At 42.7% G+C, this 13424-nt stretch overlaps 1 protein-coding gene across 1 annotated transcript in view; it reads right to left on the bottom strand.

Annotated features, from left to right (window-relative positions):
* LOC133346428 (synaptic vesicle glycoprotein 2C-like) overlaps positions 1-13424 on the bottom strand; it is an 86667-nt gene that overhangs the window by 52260 nt on the left and 20983 nt on the right. The window contains exons 2-3 of the mRNA XM_061557992.1: positions 9463-10179; positions 4301-4481 (exon numbers count right to left, since the gene is read on the bottom strand). Coding sequence (XP_061413976.1) covers positions 4301-4481; positions 9463-10084 — 803 coding nt within the window. The 5' untranslated portion in view covers positions 10085-10179. The remainder of the gene's footprint in view (positions 1-4300; positions 4482-9462; positions 10180-13424) is intronic.

Here is a 13424-nt window from a genome sequence, read left to right as displayed (position 1 = left end):
ATGTAACAGAGTTCACCAAAGTCACGCTGCACCTAGTTTTTGATAGGAGATTCGGATGAGAGACTTATGATTCGGTCACAATGTTGGGTCAAGATCAGACAAAAAAATGTCCTACACTTGAAAGTTACATAACAGAGCCTATAGCTCCAATTTAAACCAGCCACCATTGCACTGTTGACTCCGCATAAACACTGCGCTGCAATTGCCATACGGGTAGGGATTTAAATTGCTTGTCATTCAATGTTAATCTATAGCTAGTGAGGGATCTAGCAGGAGGCAAGAAGCAATGGCAATGTGTGCGAGGATCTATGGCATTGGTCATGTTGACCTCTTGACACACATACTTGTTCAGAGTGGCCGTGGCCACGATTCGAATTCAGATGGCCAAGTTCGTGGTCCAAATTGTACAAATTTGAAAAATTGCCCGCAAATTACTGGATTGGAATCTACAGAGCAATCATCGCCCCCTGTCTGCTGCAAAAAAAACTTGGCAGGATCCTCCTGAGAAAAAGTAATACGATTCCAAGAGGCTTTCTTGAGTAAACAAGCGTGGTGATGATGATAATAATAAGTAGTGCAGTGCACTATTACTGAGCAATTGCTCCACTCCAAACATATACAAATATAAGAGTGTTCTGAGTATAGTGATGAATGCCTGTTATCCAGGGCTGGCGGACTATGTTTGAAAGCAGGGCTGGTTGGTGGATTATGCCCACATTTCATCAAGTGCCATTTCACGTCTCACCCAATGGGCCGCGATCTGACCAGAAGGTGGCAGTACAGCAAACAGGTTTTGTCAAACGTGCATATTTGTGAGTGTGAATTCGTTCTCTGTGTGGCTTTCCTCTGAGTACTACAGAGAATTAGTCCACAGACTGAATAGTATTATCATGATAGAACAAATAATTTATGAATTATTTGGTGATGCCGCCATTGGCAATGGTTACACACGCCCAATAGAATTGACCAATGTGTTGATTTTTTTTTTTATCACATAGAGCTAATTTCATCGTGTGCCGGCTGGCGGCTGAAAGAACGCTGAGCAGTAACTACTCCTCGCCATGCGTCTATGGATGGTATTGTCCCACTGGTGGCTCATTTGTCTTTGGTAACACAGTTCTGTACGATAATTAACGCTAACATTTTGGCATAGAAAACATTTATAAAAACATGAATTTAAATCAAGGCAATCAAATGTTGGAAATGGCTGTAGACACGTTAGATTGGGTGATTTATTTATTTATTCTAACGAATGCCATTCATTGAGGGGGAGTAAGAACCACCACATGTTATTCCATGGCCTTTCTGTAAATTGCTAAGTTATTGTTATTTCCCCGCACACCGGGCAAGAAATTTTACTAAATGGTAGCCCCAGGTTCTTAATGCCCTGTTGTGGCTGTTACTGCCCTCTAGGAGGCGTCTTTGCACGTAGCAGTTGCAATGCGCTAGGTGTCCCAAGACCAATGTCCAGTTATTCACGACTTGGATGATCATTTTTGATTTATGGAGATTGTCCTTTGAAAAAATATACAGAGGTCAACTTTCGTTCGTTGGTTCGTTTCTCAATCCGAGGTCAACTTTCATGTTTAAAGATTGGTGCACGAGACGGGTGTAATGTTTTTGTTCTGTGGGCAACTTGCAGTAAAATATCAGTCAGTGTATGTGGTACACGCTAGGAATTGCAACTCAAGCTATGGTAAGCCACTTGCAAGTTAAACACATTCCTGCAGAGGGAGCTGGTAGGAACGTTGGGTTGCTCGGTCAATGACCAGGGTCAACGGCGGCGTGGTGTATTCCGCAAATATGCCCGACTGTGAGGGCGGGCACAAGCCGGCGTGAGTAGGTTAAACATTGAGTTTTATAAGGGTACCACGGGGTGGCCAGCCCCTCCCCACCCTCCCCACCCAGCCCCTCCCCACCCTCCCCTCCCCTCCCCACCCAGCCCCTCCCTCCCCACCCAGCCCCTCCCTGCACGACGGACGGACGGACACAATAATCCCCTGTGGGCTGGTGTAACCAGAAGCTTCCTACCAGTAACAGCGAATGTATAAGGAAAGCACTGCAGATGTAATCATAGAAATGGCGTTGTGATGAGTAGGTATGTATACAAGACCGGAGATGGCATTTCACTGATACAGTCAATAGAGTGGACACCCAGAGATCTGTGATCAAGGGCAATGTCTAAAGCCAGATACCATCGTGGATAATGTGAGGGCGGACATTGAAAGTTGGGTGTCAACTGTGCAACAGTTACAAGATCTGGAATAATGAAGAAAGTAATGGAGAGGTGTTGTGGCATCAATAACATTGATTGTGATGCATCACTATGACCATTACGTAGTCGCCATTGAATATTTAATCTGCATGAAATTGCGTATTATATATATTTATGACGACGTTGGCAGTTTTGCATTAAAACAGACCAGAATACCATTAATCCCCTCGTCATTAACACTGCCTATACGTTTAATTATTATTTGAGGTATAGTGACTATTATTTAAAATTTAAAAACCCACAATAACAATAAAAATAAGAATCTACAGTCCCTTTGTAAATCCACTGCAGGAATGAAGGCCTTCGCATGGTGTGTCGGTCAAGGAGAATGTTTTCACCATACTTCAACAAGCTGGACAATGCGAGTTGGTAAAGGGGAATCCCTGGACTGGTTAACATATTCGTCTCCGATGTTGGGCCCGAGTGGGAATTGAACTCGGGCTGCCGCGTTCGTAACACAGTGCACTAACCACTTCTTCACTAATGCTGTGTATGTATACACGTATAAAATAACACCCACTAAAATCCTCCACGCAGCCATTAACAGATGCTAGTGAGGGATTAGTGTTACTAGCACCATGCACGTCTGCCTTTGTCTCAACAGTGCAGATTTTTTCACATCACACAAGGTACTCATTTAAGGCTGAGTTGACCTAGGGGAGACCAAGGACAGTTTAATAAAATCTCTCACCACTGACATTAGCTGTGGTGTGAATCAAACTCACTTTTACAGGTTCGTAGCGGTGGTCCACTGCACCACCGTAAAATGTGACATTCACATTCATATGTTATTAAATTTAACTTTTATTGGAGATTCATTAGAAGCTCAGGAGTCAAGACACTTGCACTGGCACCACTGGAATGCTGTGTTGGCCACCCATTATTAATCAGAGTGCTCAACTGGAGCCAGTGGGCCTTTTCAGCATTGTCACCAATAAATGTATTTTTTTCATATGAATTTGGCTTCATCCAGCTCTGAAAATGAAATGTTGCTATTTGATTGGCATGCCATTAAACCAATTTTTTGAGGGACATTAAAAGTTATGCCACAAGCGAGGTTATATAGATTTATTACAGACACTTCAAAGTTATTTCTGAGGTGTCATTTTCTAGGAACTTTCTGGAACACAAAATCAATGCACACCGCCAGCTACGAGAGTAAGAAATAGAAATTTCTTGCTCTCATGACATGACGCCAAAAGCTAAAATTATTAAAATAAATAAACTGTCCCAGAAGTTATGTAGTTTCCAGCAGTGACTCATGGCTTTAAAAATTATATCCACGCCCATTTGTGTTTGATTAAAATTTTTGCAGTTCAAATGTATATACAGTAAGGTGCGACGACGAATATCGAAACGACGTCAATCAAAGCGATTTACAGGGTAGGTGGAGGCGAAGTCCGAGGCGACAGATACGAGAAATGACCGATAGTGCCGTCAGCGACGTAAGTGTGGATTGTGGCGACGCAAATCAAGTCGTGGTATTAATAAAGTGACGACGTATTCGCGATACAATGTAAAGGGAAGAGACGTATATATAGTTAGCTACATGTTCTGCAAATTGCGACTGTAGAATAAATCTGATCTTGTCTCCAAGGAAGTGGTGGGATGAGGTCATGGATAAATGAATTTTTGGATAAGAATGGTTTCCCTGAGATCATGTACGTTGACTTGCAGGGGGGCACGGTATCTGCATCCCACGGTCCCTGGGAAGCTCGCGGCACCTTCGCATGCATGCCCTGACATGGGGGAGTGTCAAGTGTTATGTATTTTTTAAATCAAATATATAAAGTGCAACCTCCTTCAGTCTCTCTGCCCCCTCGCTTCTTCGAAGAAGGGCCACTGACCAAAACTTCAGTCTACCATATATTTGTCTGTCATAAGGCAGTGTTAATGATAAATGTGCCAGACTGTACTCACTAAACTTATGTCCTTGCGCACCACCGTCAACAGGGTTCAATAGTCAAGAGGCCCGGCGTGTGTGTGTGTGTGTGCGTTTGCCCGATAGCCAAGTGCACAGCAAACCCAAATCCATCCAGAAAGCGGCAGAAGATGAAGGTGCCGTAGTCCCAGACGAAGGAGGAGAGGAAGGAGAAGAGGCTGTTGACTGTGAGCGCCATGAGCAGGCACTGGCGTCGGCCCTGCTGATCCGCGAGGCCGCCCCACACTATTGAGCCCATCATCATGCCCAGGTACACCAGGGTGCCTGTCAGAGGTAGCACGTGGGTGTACGATATACAACACAACCCAACAACGGCACGGGGGTTATTACAAGGGTCATGGGAATTAATAAAAAAACAGAAAATTGTACCCAACACAAATGAAGAGAGGACACATCTGAGATGGGTCCATTGGGGACAGCAGCATCAATTTTCACCAAGTGATTGATGCAAGATTAAGATAGGCAGCGGAGTTTGCTGTGGTCGTAGCAACAGAAGGGACAATATGGAGGTATTTTCTGGACGCCCCTTTGATAAGCAAAATCCATAAAGGATTTAGAAGTTACTGTAATCATTGATAGCTTGCAGCTATATTTAGTAAGACATACAAACTCCGCCTTCAGTGTTCCAGGCTCAGGTGGATTCATTGATGTTGCAAAGGCAACGCACAATAACACACCAATGTCAGACTCCCATCGGGCCAGTTCTCCTGGGAAACTGAATGGTCTCCATGTGCCGTGTCCAACAAAAAAGGCACTGATTAAGATAGCACGCTTGCACTCCAGTCACTTAATAATTCCACCTGCACATGTCACCTGAAACTGGAAACCAAGATTGAATACAGGCGCTGCCACGCAGCTGATATTTGTCATTCTTGTACGTACAGGTAAAAAGGAGGCCACTGGAAGCACATTAAGATCGTTGTAATGTGCTCACTTACAGGTTAAAGTGAGAAGTCTGAATCACGTGACTGAGAATTGTGGCGTTACCTCAGCAATGATTTTGTAGAATTAAATTATCATAAATGAATGGACTACTTTTACAAAACATTTCAACATGCAATCAGTTCTGAACCTTGTCAATTCCCAAGAGCGGTTATAAGCTCGTGGTGTAATTTCCACATTCATATGGCTAGGGACAAGTCTCTCTTTGGGATCACCAATTTTGAATATCCACAAAGTGGTACATCTTGACTTAAAGCTTTCGTGATTGCAGGAATTCATATTATTTGGGTCTTTCGGTAAAGTCACGTAGACAGGTTCAAAGAAAATTATTATTTGTTATTTTTTGTTCTTTTCCTTGAACCTATCTACGTGACTTTACCGAAAGACCCAAATAATATAAAAAAGCGGTACATGTTTTAATTGCCTGAATTAATTAATAGGTTGCTTCAAACGGTGACTGGGATTTGATTTCACAGTTCCACTACGCAGGATCAAACCTTACCTTGAGCAGTAACGTATGAAGACCTAAACCTTGGTTCAGATCGACATGGTTGTGATGTGAATCAACAGTCGTATCCCGCTTGTGTGGAGTTACGAGCTGTGCCCAATGATCGTGAGATTAAAAACAAATTCAGCCCACCCCACCTTGGTTATGCTTTTGCAAAGGGCGGGCAGGCAATGCAGCGTAAAATGAGCATGTAGGTGAAATATGAATAAGAAAAAGCACAGACATATGAAAATACAAACTAGAGATATAGAACAAACCCACTGGATACTGCATATTTACGTAAGGTTTTGAAAATGTTTGACTAGGTAATTCACGAAGCCTTTCATGACAGTATGAGTGAAATATCTTAATTGGTACAGATACAATGTAAGGCTGCTGGTTGTGTGGATGTCGTAAGTGGATAGAGTTGCCACCTCTGTGGCACACAAGGCCAGGACATATCATGGGAAGAAGAACATCTCACAATTACCGGGAGAGAGAACTGCATGTGCCATTGTCTCGAGTGGTGCCTTGCCAAGTGGTGCATTAAAAAAAACGAGACTGTTACCATAATAAGGTGGATAATCCTGAAAACCAGAACAGGTGGTAACTCTCTAAGGTGATGGCTCACTATTGGATGGCTCCCAACCGGCAACGCACGCACGCACACAAACGCGGATGTAAGACACAAACGCACAAAAAGAGATCCCCAGTTGGGCCACGACTGAGCGAGTGATGTTACCAAACACCATTGTGGAAATCTGGCTCTCTGCAGTGGCTTAGGCAGCATTGCGGGGGTAGGGTTCGGGCAATGTACCATTTGACTCCCCCCCCCCCACCAACTTGGCACACTATGAGGTGTACAGCAAGTTCGTTCCCCACCATTAATCATAGAGAGGGAGACAGAACCCCAGTGACCTAATTGTAACAGTACAACCTATGTGCGTTAGGTTGGTGCAGCGATTAACACACTAGGCTGTGCAGTGATTCGCAGAATACGTCAGTGCAAACATTGCATAAAATGTACTTAGACTTGTAAATTCCAAAGAGACCGTTAAAAGAATACAACATGGAGACTCCTTGCCTATACATTGCTATGTGTGTGTAACATGGACTGCTCTTGCCCTAGGACCTGCACTAAAGGGAGTGGGGGATGGTGGGGAGGTCTTCCCTTGCAATGAATGAGATCCGAGTGGAACGACAGAACGTATACAAGACACGCAGCACGGGTGCAGTGAGAGATAAGAGAAATATAGACAGAAATATTACGTATTGAGATGAGGGGGAAAAAAGAGAGATGCGGACAAGATTTAGATAACAGAGATTCATTGGCGGTGTACGTTTTAATTTTGCCAGTGTTTTATTATTTGAATTTGAGCTGACATTTGATGCACCCACGTTTTGTTTTCCCCTCAGGACTCCGTGGCCCCTTGAGCTGCACGGAGCCCTCAGCTTTTTGCTTGGATTGCTCTCGCCGCCATTGCCACACCCAAGCCTTCACTGCTGTAGCCCCCTTTTGGCCAAAAAGAATCATTAAATGAGGGCTATAAATACGTATCCTGGCCTCTCCATTAATGACCGATATGCGCGATATGCTTGGTGCCTGCAGACGGTGTCCTCTCAGAAAAAAAGGTACAATCATTCTTGACATGCATAAAAAAGCACGTAACCTTGACATGCCAATGCCAAGTTCAAAGGTCACCAACCTCAGGTGACCCAATTTCCCGCTCTTATCCAGGATCTTTACGTTCAACTTCAAGGCGCCTTAGTTAAATCAAGGCGTCTGGTGATTCTGCATAATCCAGTCCTTGCCTTTTTTTCAGCCATAACCATTTGCTCAATGGAAGGAAATCAATACGTAACCCTGCGTAAAAGTGCACGTCTTGTGGTTCGTATTACACTTGCACAGTGTCTCGTTAAAGGTGCATGCATGCTGCCATTGGACATTTCTCTCACTCACCACTTTGTCATCCTCTACCTAGCATCTGTTTAATATGCATACTTTGCTTTCATGAATATTGAGCAAATGGTCACCATCTTGCAAATAACAACACTATCATGACTGCCTGCCTGCTCAGGCTAAAATGAAATGGAGCATCGATCATTCCCACATGCGGAGTCTGGCTGTTGATGTCTTGCTGGGGCGTCAGTTTCGCACTGCCTCCTCCCTTCACCTCTTGCACATAGGCAGCAGCGTGCTCAATCAAAGCACATCTATTTGCATGCTCTATGAGGACTGCCCCTTTTGAGAGCATGGGACATCAATACTTTAAATTAACCATTTCCCATTCCGATGACATAAGTGTACCTGTACATCATCAGTTTTTTTCAAATTCCGTTCTGATGATGTACACGTACTTTATCGGTACTGTTTCAAGTCTGAAGACGCACCGAGGCTCCCACAAGGCCAAGTGGGAGGGCGTGTAGCTCAGTTTGGCATCATCTTTCGCAGAGTGTGGTCATGTCGCGTCAGTTCTCTGCAGTGAGTACAATGTCTTTAAAAACAATGGCACTATGCCTCTCTAAATAAAATTAACACTAACCGCTTACACATTCCGAGATTCAGCGATGACAGGAACCCACCCTGTAACTTGCAGATGTCTCAGAATTGGAAAGGGTTATGATTTTTTTATATGTTATAATGGTATACATTCCAAATGCTGATTGTTTTGAGAAGCACGCAATTTAAATTACTGACCAACATTGCAGCAGTTGGTGATCTTATTACAGAACCTCTGTAGTCCATGAGCCAGAGCAGAAATTGTAGCACTTAAGATAATAAACTTTAGTGGTACCGGCAACTGAAATATCTGATCTGGGCTCATTGGACATGTACTACATATCTGCAACCAAACACTTCCATTATTTACATTTGGGAGCAACTAAAACTAATGTAGTCAAGTTAGAACCATAGCCTAAGCCATTCCATTAGAATTTAATATCTATTTTAGTGACCGAGACCATCACGTTCCCAACCCTATGGCAAGTTCTATTGGTTGTTCATAAAATTGCGATGTAATACATTCAATTTAAAAGGCAAGCACTGTGTAGGAGAGGTCAGTCTGGCCTTGAAGCAATGGCAATGTCACATTTGAGCAAATCCACTTTTGTTGGCCTCCTACAAACATGTAGTGGGTTAACAAGCACATGTTGTATTGTTTCCTGCTAATACCTACCCCTGCAGTGTATAACAGGCACAATGAGTCATTCGTTTAAAAGAATGGTGATAAAGTCGATGAGTGTGATGTTTGATAGGGAATATTAAAGTTCCAAAACGGCACAGCAATTGTGTGATTGTGTCAGCAGCATATTTTATGTCCCCTATAATAAAAACATGCATATACATTTTTTTAGGGTGAAACTGGAGGTTTCTGGGATTTATATTTTCTATAAAACGACATACCTGCCATCGACTATATGTAAGTGACAACTTGGTGTGGGCCAATGAGATCACTTGAATTTATCCGAAGTAACGTTATGGTTATGTGTAAGGCTTGTGTGATACAAATTATGTATGTAGTTTTTTTCATGTAATCAATATAATTGAGAAAAATTGGAATGAGATATTGTCAACTAATATGTGTATATTCCAGTTGTAAGATTTAAATCATTTACTAAATGTAACTTATTATAAATAGCTAACACAGAAACGCTTACAGGTTAACAATTCAAGTATATTCATACATAATATAAATGCACTAATATGTATTAGTGGACCTATGTATTTCCAAAATCTCATGTTTAGCTAAATGCACCTACTAAGACCATTCCCACCCCAAGGTGTGTGTGCGTGTGTGATAGTTACGTAGGCCATACCAAGCCATCCTTTTCCAGCGTCAGTAATGCACAAATCGCGCTCGGCACTGGGCAGCACAAAGGCCACCACGAACACCTCGACGCCGTCCGCCATGAGAGCCAGCCCCAGCACCATGTAGAAGGTCCACTGGAACCGGCCGTGCCCGCACTCCTGCATGACCGCCTCGTACTGCTGCGCCATCTCCTCCCGCTCCGTCTGCAGTCCGGCAATCGTTCCCGTGCCACCATCGCCGTAAGGGTCCCCGCCGTCACCCGCCGGCATGTGGCTGTTCCCGGCCTTGCCGTGCGGGATGCCCTGGTACTCGCCCTCGTAGACCTCGTCCTCTTCGTCGTGGCCCTCCGTTGCATCGCTGTCGCCCTCCTCATCGTCGGCGGCGGCCCCTCCGCCCGCTTCGCCGGCGGCGTGCCCGGGACCTGCCGAAGCGTCCCCGTACGAGCCCTGCTGGGCGTAGTAGTCGTCGTCCAGCTCGTCCTGGAAGCGGGCGTATGTGCGGCCGGTGTACTCGTCCTGGAGGCGGTCTGAGCCGCGGCCGATCTTCTTGGCCGCCTGCCGCTTGACCTCGCGCGCGATGTCCTTGGCGCCTTTCACCAGCGCCGAACGTTCGCGGTTGGAGTCGCTCATGGCTTTTGTTTTGTTGGGCGCCCACGCGGAGAGCAATAACGCTCGTGTTGTTGTTGTTGTTCTCGTAGGTTGCTTCGGCTACGGTTCAGCGGCTCCTAGTTATCCAAAGACAGAACAGATCAAAAGTGAGCTTTTATTCATGACTAGTAATAAACAATCACTGTGCATTTGGGTGATCTCATTAGTCACTCTTCTTGCATTAACGTTGCCAAAAGTGTTGCTTTTTAGTTGATGATTCTGGGTTGAATTTAATAAAATGAAATAATTTTACTTTTTAAGACTTCAGACCAGAAAGGCTTACATCACTTCAAATAAGCCTTGGAAGGACTTAAATTCTGGAAAAAAAATGAATTGACGCGTGGTGTGGTCAAATAACATGAAAGAAAACTAACAGTTCATTTGTTATGAAATAAATACAATAGTTGCATTAAAAAACACATTAAACATCCATATTTTAACAGTTAAAGACATCGTTTGGTGATGCTACATTGGCAGTGGTGCGCAAGCACAATTAACTAAAAAAGCTCACATTTGTCAATAAAATTTACCGGAAAAGGAAAAAAATATGTGATCGGTGACGTTTTGGGCAACGGTCCTTCTTAATAGCACATTTGTCAGATGATATAAAATATAATTTACACCTGTCTCTGTTGCAGGCCTATCAGTCTCAAGGACAGTATATACATTATCAAAGTATATTTGTTTTACATCTTTTACCACAAATATGTGTGGTGAATGCAGATATGAAGCCTTGTAATCGGTGTCTCTATTGTTGTTTGAACATCTAAACACCTGTATTTATTCCAGAAAGAGTAAAGCCTTTTTTATCATTCAATATCCTGAAACTGGTGAAAGGATCCCATAGCTTTAACAGCTTAAACTGAGCTATTAATGCTCTGGTGTTTGCATTGCCCTTGTACTGCTTACTTATTTGTGTGGCAGCCTTTGGTCTCAAGCACCAGTGAGACAAAGCCATAAAAGAGGCCTTCTCTGGTGCAGGCCTATCAGTTTCAAGGTCAGTGCATACATTATCAAAGCATATTTGTTTGCATTTTTTACAAGTATGTGTGGTCAATACCGACTTCATGCCTTGTAATAGGTGTCCAAATGCTGTTTGAAGATCTTAAACACCTGTATTTACACTAGAAAGGGTATATCCTTTTAATCATGCAATATCTTGCTACTGGATGAAGGGTCCCATAGCTTTACACGAGCCTTTTTGTAAATATGAACATACTTGCAAAATGTATATTTTGAAGTCCATCCAACTCTTTTTTTAAACCCTCTGTTTTAACATAATTTTACAAAGTGCTATTAAAGTAGAACATTATTGAACAATCCATTTAAGAAACATAGTGAAACATGTATTTTATTTGTGCAACTCAACATAAAAAAAATGTAACTTTAAAATGCACATAAATCTTATGGCTTGTGCCACTGAGATAACAGAAATAATGAGTTAGCTGTTTAATGCTGAGGCACTCAACAAGCAGGTCGTTATTTATGACCCCACTCAGCTAAAAACACGAAAAAGGCCTCACGAGGATTTATTTAAAAAATACACTCCAAAAAGATGGGTTGTCACTTGACATGGATTAATGAAAAAAATTGCACAAATATTCACTACTAAGCTAATTTTCACAAGGACGTACTTGTTAGCAAAATAGAGGTTACATAAAAGCCGTATAATTATACTGATGCTAATCTGTAAGAACGCTATGCATTATTTCTCCATGGTTGTGATATTTTATTTTGCTCACATTTCAGGTATAAATGCTTTTTTGTAACATTGTAAATTGTACACGGAAAGCTACCAATGTATAAACGACGTCGTAGAAGTCCAATTGGTTCAAAATATTAGTGACCCCATGAAATTAGAATAACTCATTTAATATACTAAACTAAACCATTTTTTATTTTACCAGGTAAGACCCACTGAGCTACATAGCTCTTTTTCAGAAGCGACCTGGCCACAGATGATAGCTCAACAAAGTGGCTTATCGTGTGGAAATTTATAGCAGCCAAACACTCAAAATGCAAACTAGAGGACCCAGAAAAAAATCCACGTGACTTTGGGGAGAACACGCAAACTCCAAATATAGAGGCATCAGGATCGAACCCACTAAACCTGCATTCCAAGCAGGTGTACTTAACATATTGCTTTTATTTTTACAATACATGACCAAAGATACTATAGTGTAAAGAAACAACTTAATTCCTGATTGTTATTATAGCTGGGCAATTATCATGAACCCTAACCTCGAATTGTAATGACATGCATACTCTTTGGTTCTTTCGGTAAAGTCACACAAGTAGAAATAAAATAAAATAAAACAAATCACGACGTTTCGATCGCAACACGAGAAATCTTCATCAGGTGGAACAACCACAACAAGAAAAATGCTGAAGTCTTTCGGTAAAGCCACATAGATAGAAAAAAATAATCACGACGTTTCGATCGCAACGCAAGCAATCGTCATCAAGTGAAAAAAATTTACCCGTAAAAACAAAGTTTTTCACTATAAATCCTTTATATGCGTGGCGGCTAGAGTCCTCTCGTCCTCTGGCTTGAGATGGCTGCCATCTATGGGTCAGATGATTGCCTGCCACCATTAAGCAATTGGTAATTAAATATCATTTTTTTCCTAAAAAGTGTAAAATTTTGGAAAAAAAATATCACGAAAATTCATTGTCACGCACAACGAGTCGATTGGATCACGGGAAGTGGGTTAAAACACGACCGAAAGATTTGCACGGTCGTAAGCGCGCAAGCAAGCAAGCAAGTGAACTTAATATAAAGGATTTAAAAATAGTGAGAGAGCTGCTGAGGCAGGATGTTATAAAGGTTTGAGATGGGTGTAGCCCAAGGATCATAAGCGAAGTGGGCCGGGCTAGTGAAGAAATGTGCATGTAAATGTAAGATCAGAGAGAGCTGGGCAACCTCCAAGTAAGGCCCACTGAGCTAAATAGTACTTTTCTAAGAGGCGACCTGGCCACAAATGATCGCCCAAAAAAGTGGCTTATGTAGAAATGTACAGTAACCAAATACTGTATACTAAACGCATGTTGATTTTAAATGTGGAGGGAAAAACCGGAGAACCCGGAGAAAAATCCACACGCACACAGAGAGAGACATGCAAAAACTCCAGATATGCAGGTGTCTGGGTCGGGATCGAACCAACGACCTCCTGTGTACCAGGCAAGGTAGCTAACATCTCGACCACCGCAGCGCCCTTATGGATTGACTCCTTACTGTAGGATCAGAGAAATCATAAAATCACGGGGTTCAGGATGCGCAGAACCCAGCATGGCGTTTCAGGCCAGAAAGGAGGGGCCACAG

Source organism: Lethenteron reissneri, chromosome 24 (genome assembly GCF_015708825.2).
Source record: "Lethenteron reissneri isolate LAM-NWPU_2019-01 chromosome 24, ASM1570882v1, whole genome shotgun sequence".
NCBI lineage: Eukaryota > Metazoa > Chordata > Hyperoartia > Petromyzontiformes > Petromyzontidae > Lethenteron > Lethenteron reissneri.
This window is presented reverse-complemented; position numbering and strand designations above follow the sequence as displayed.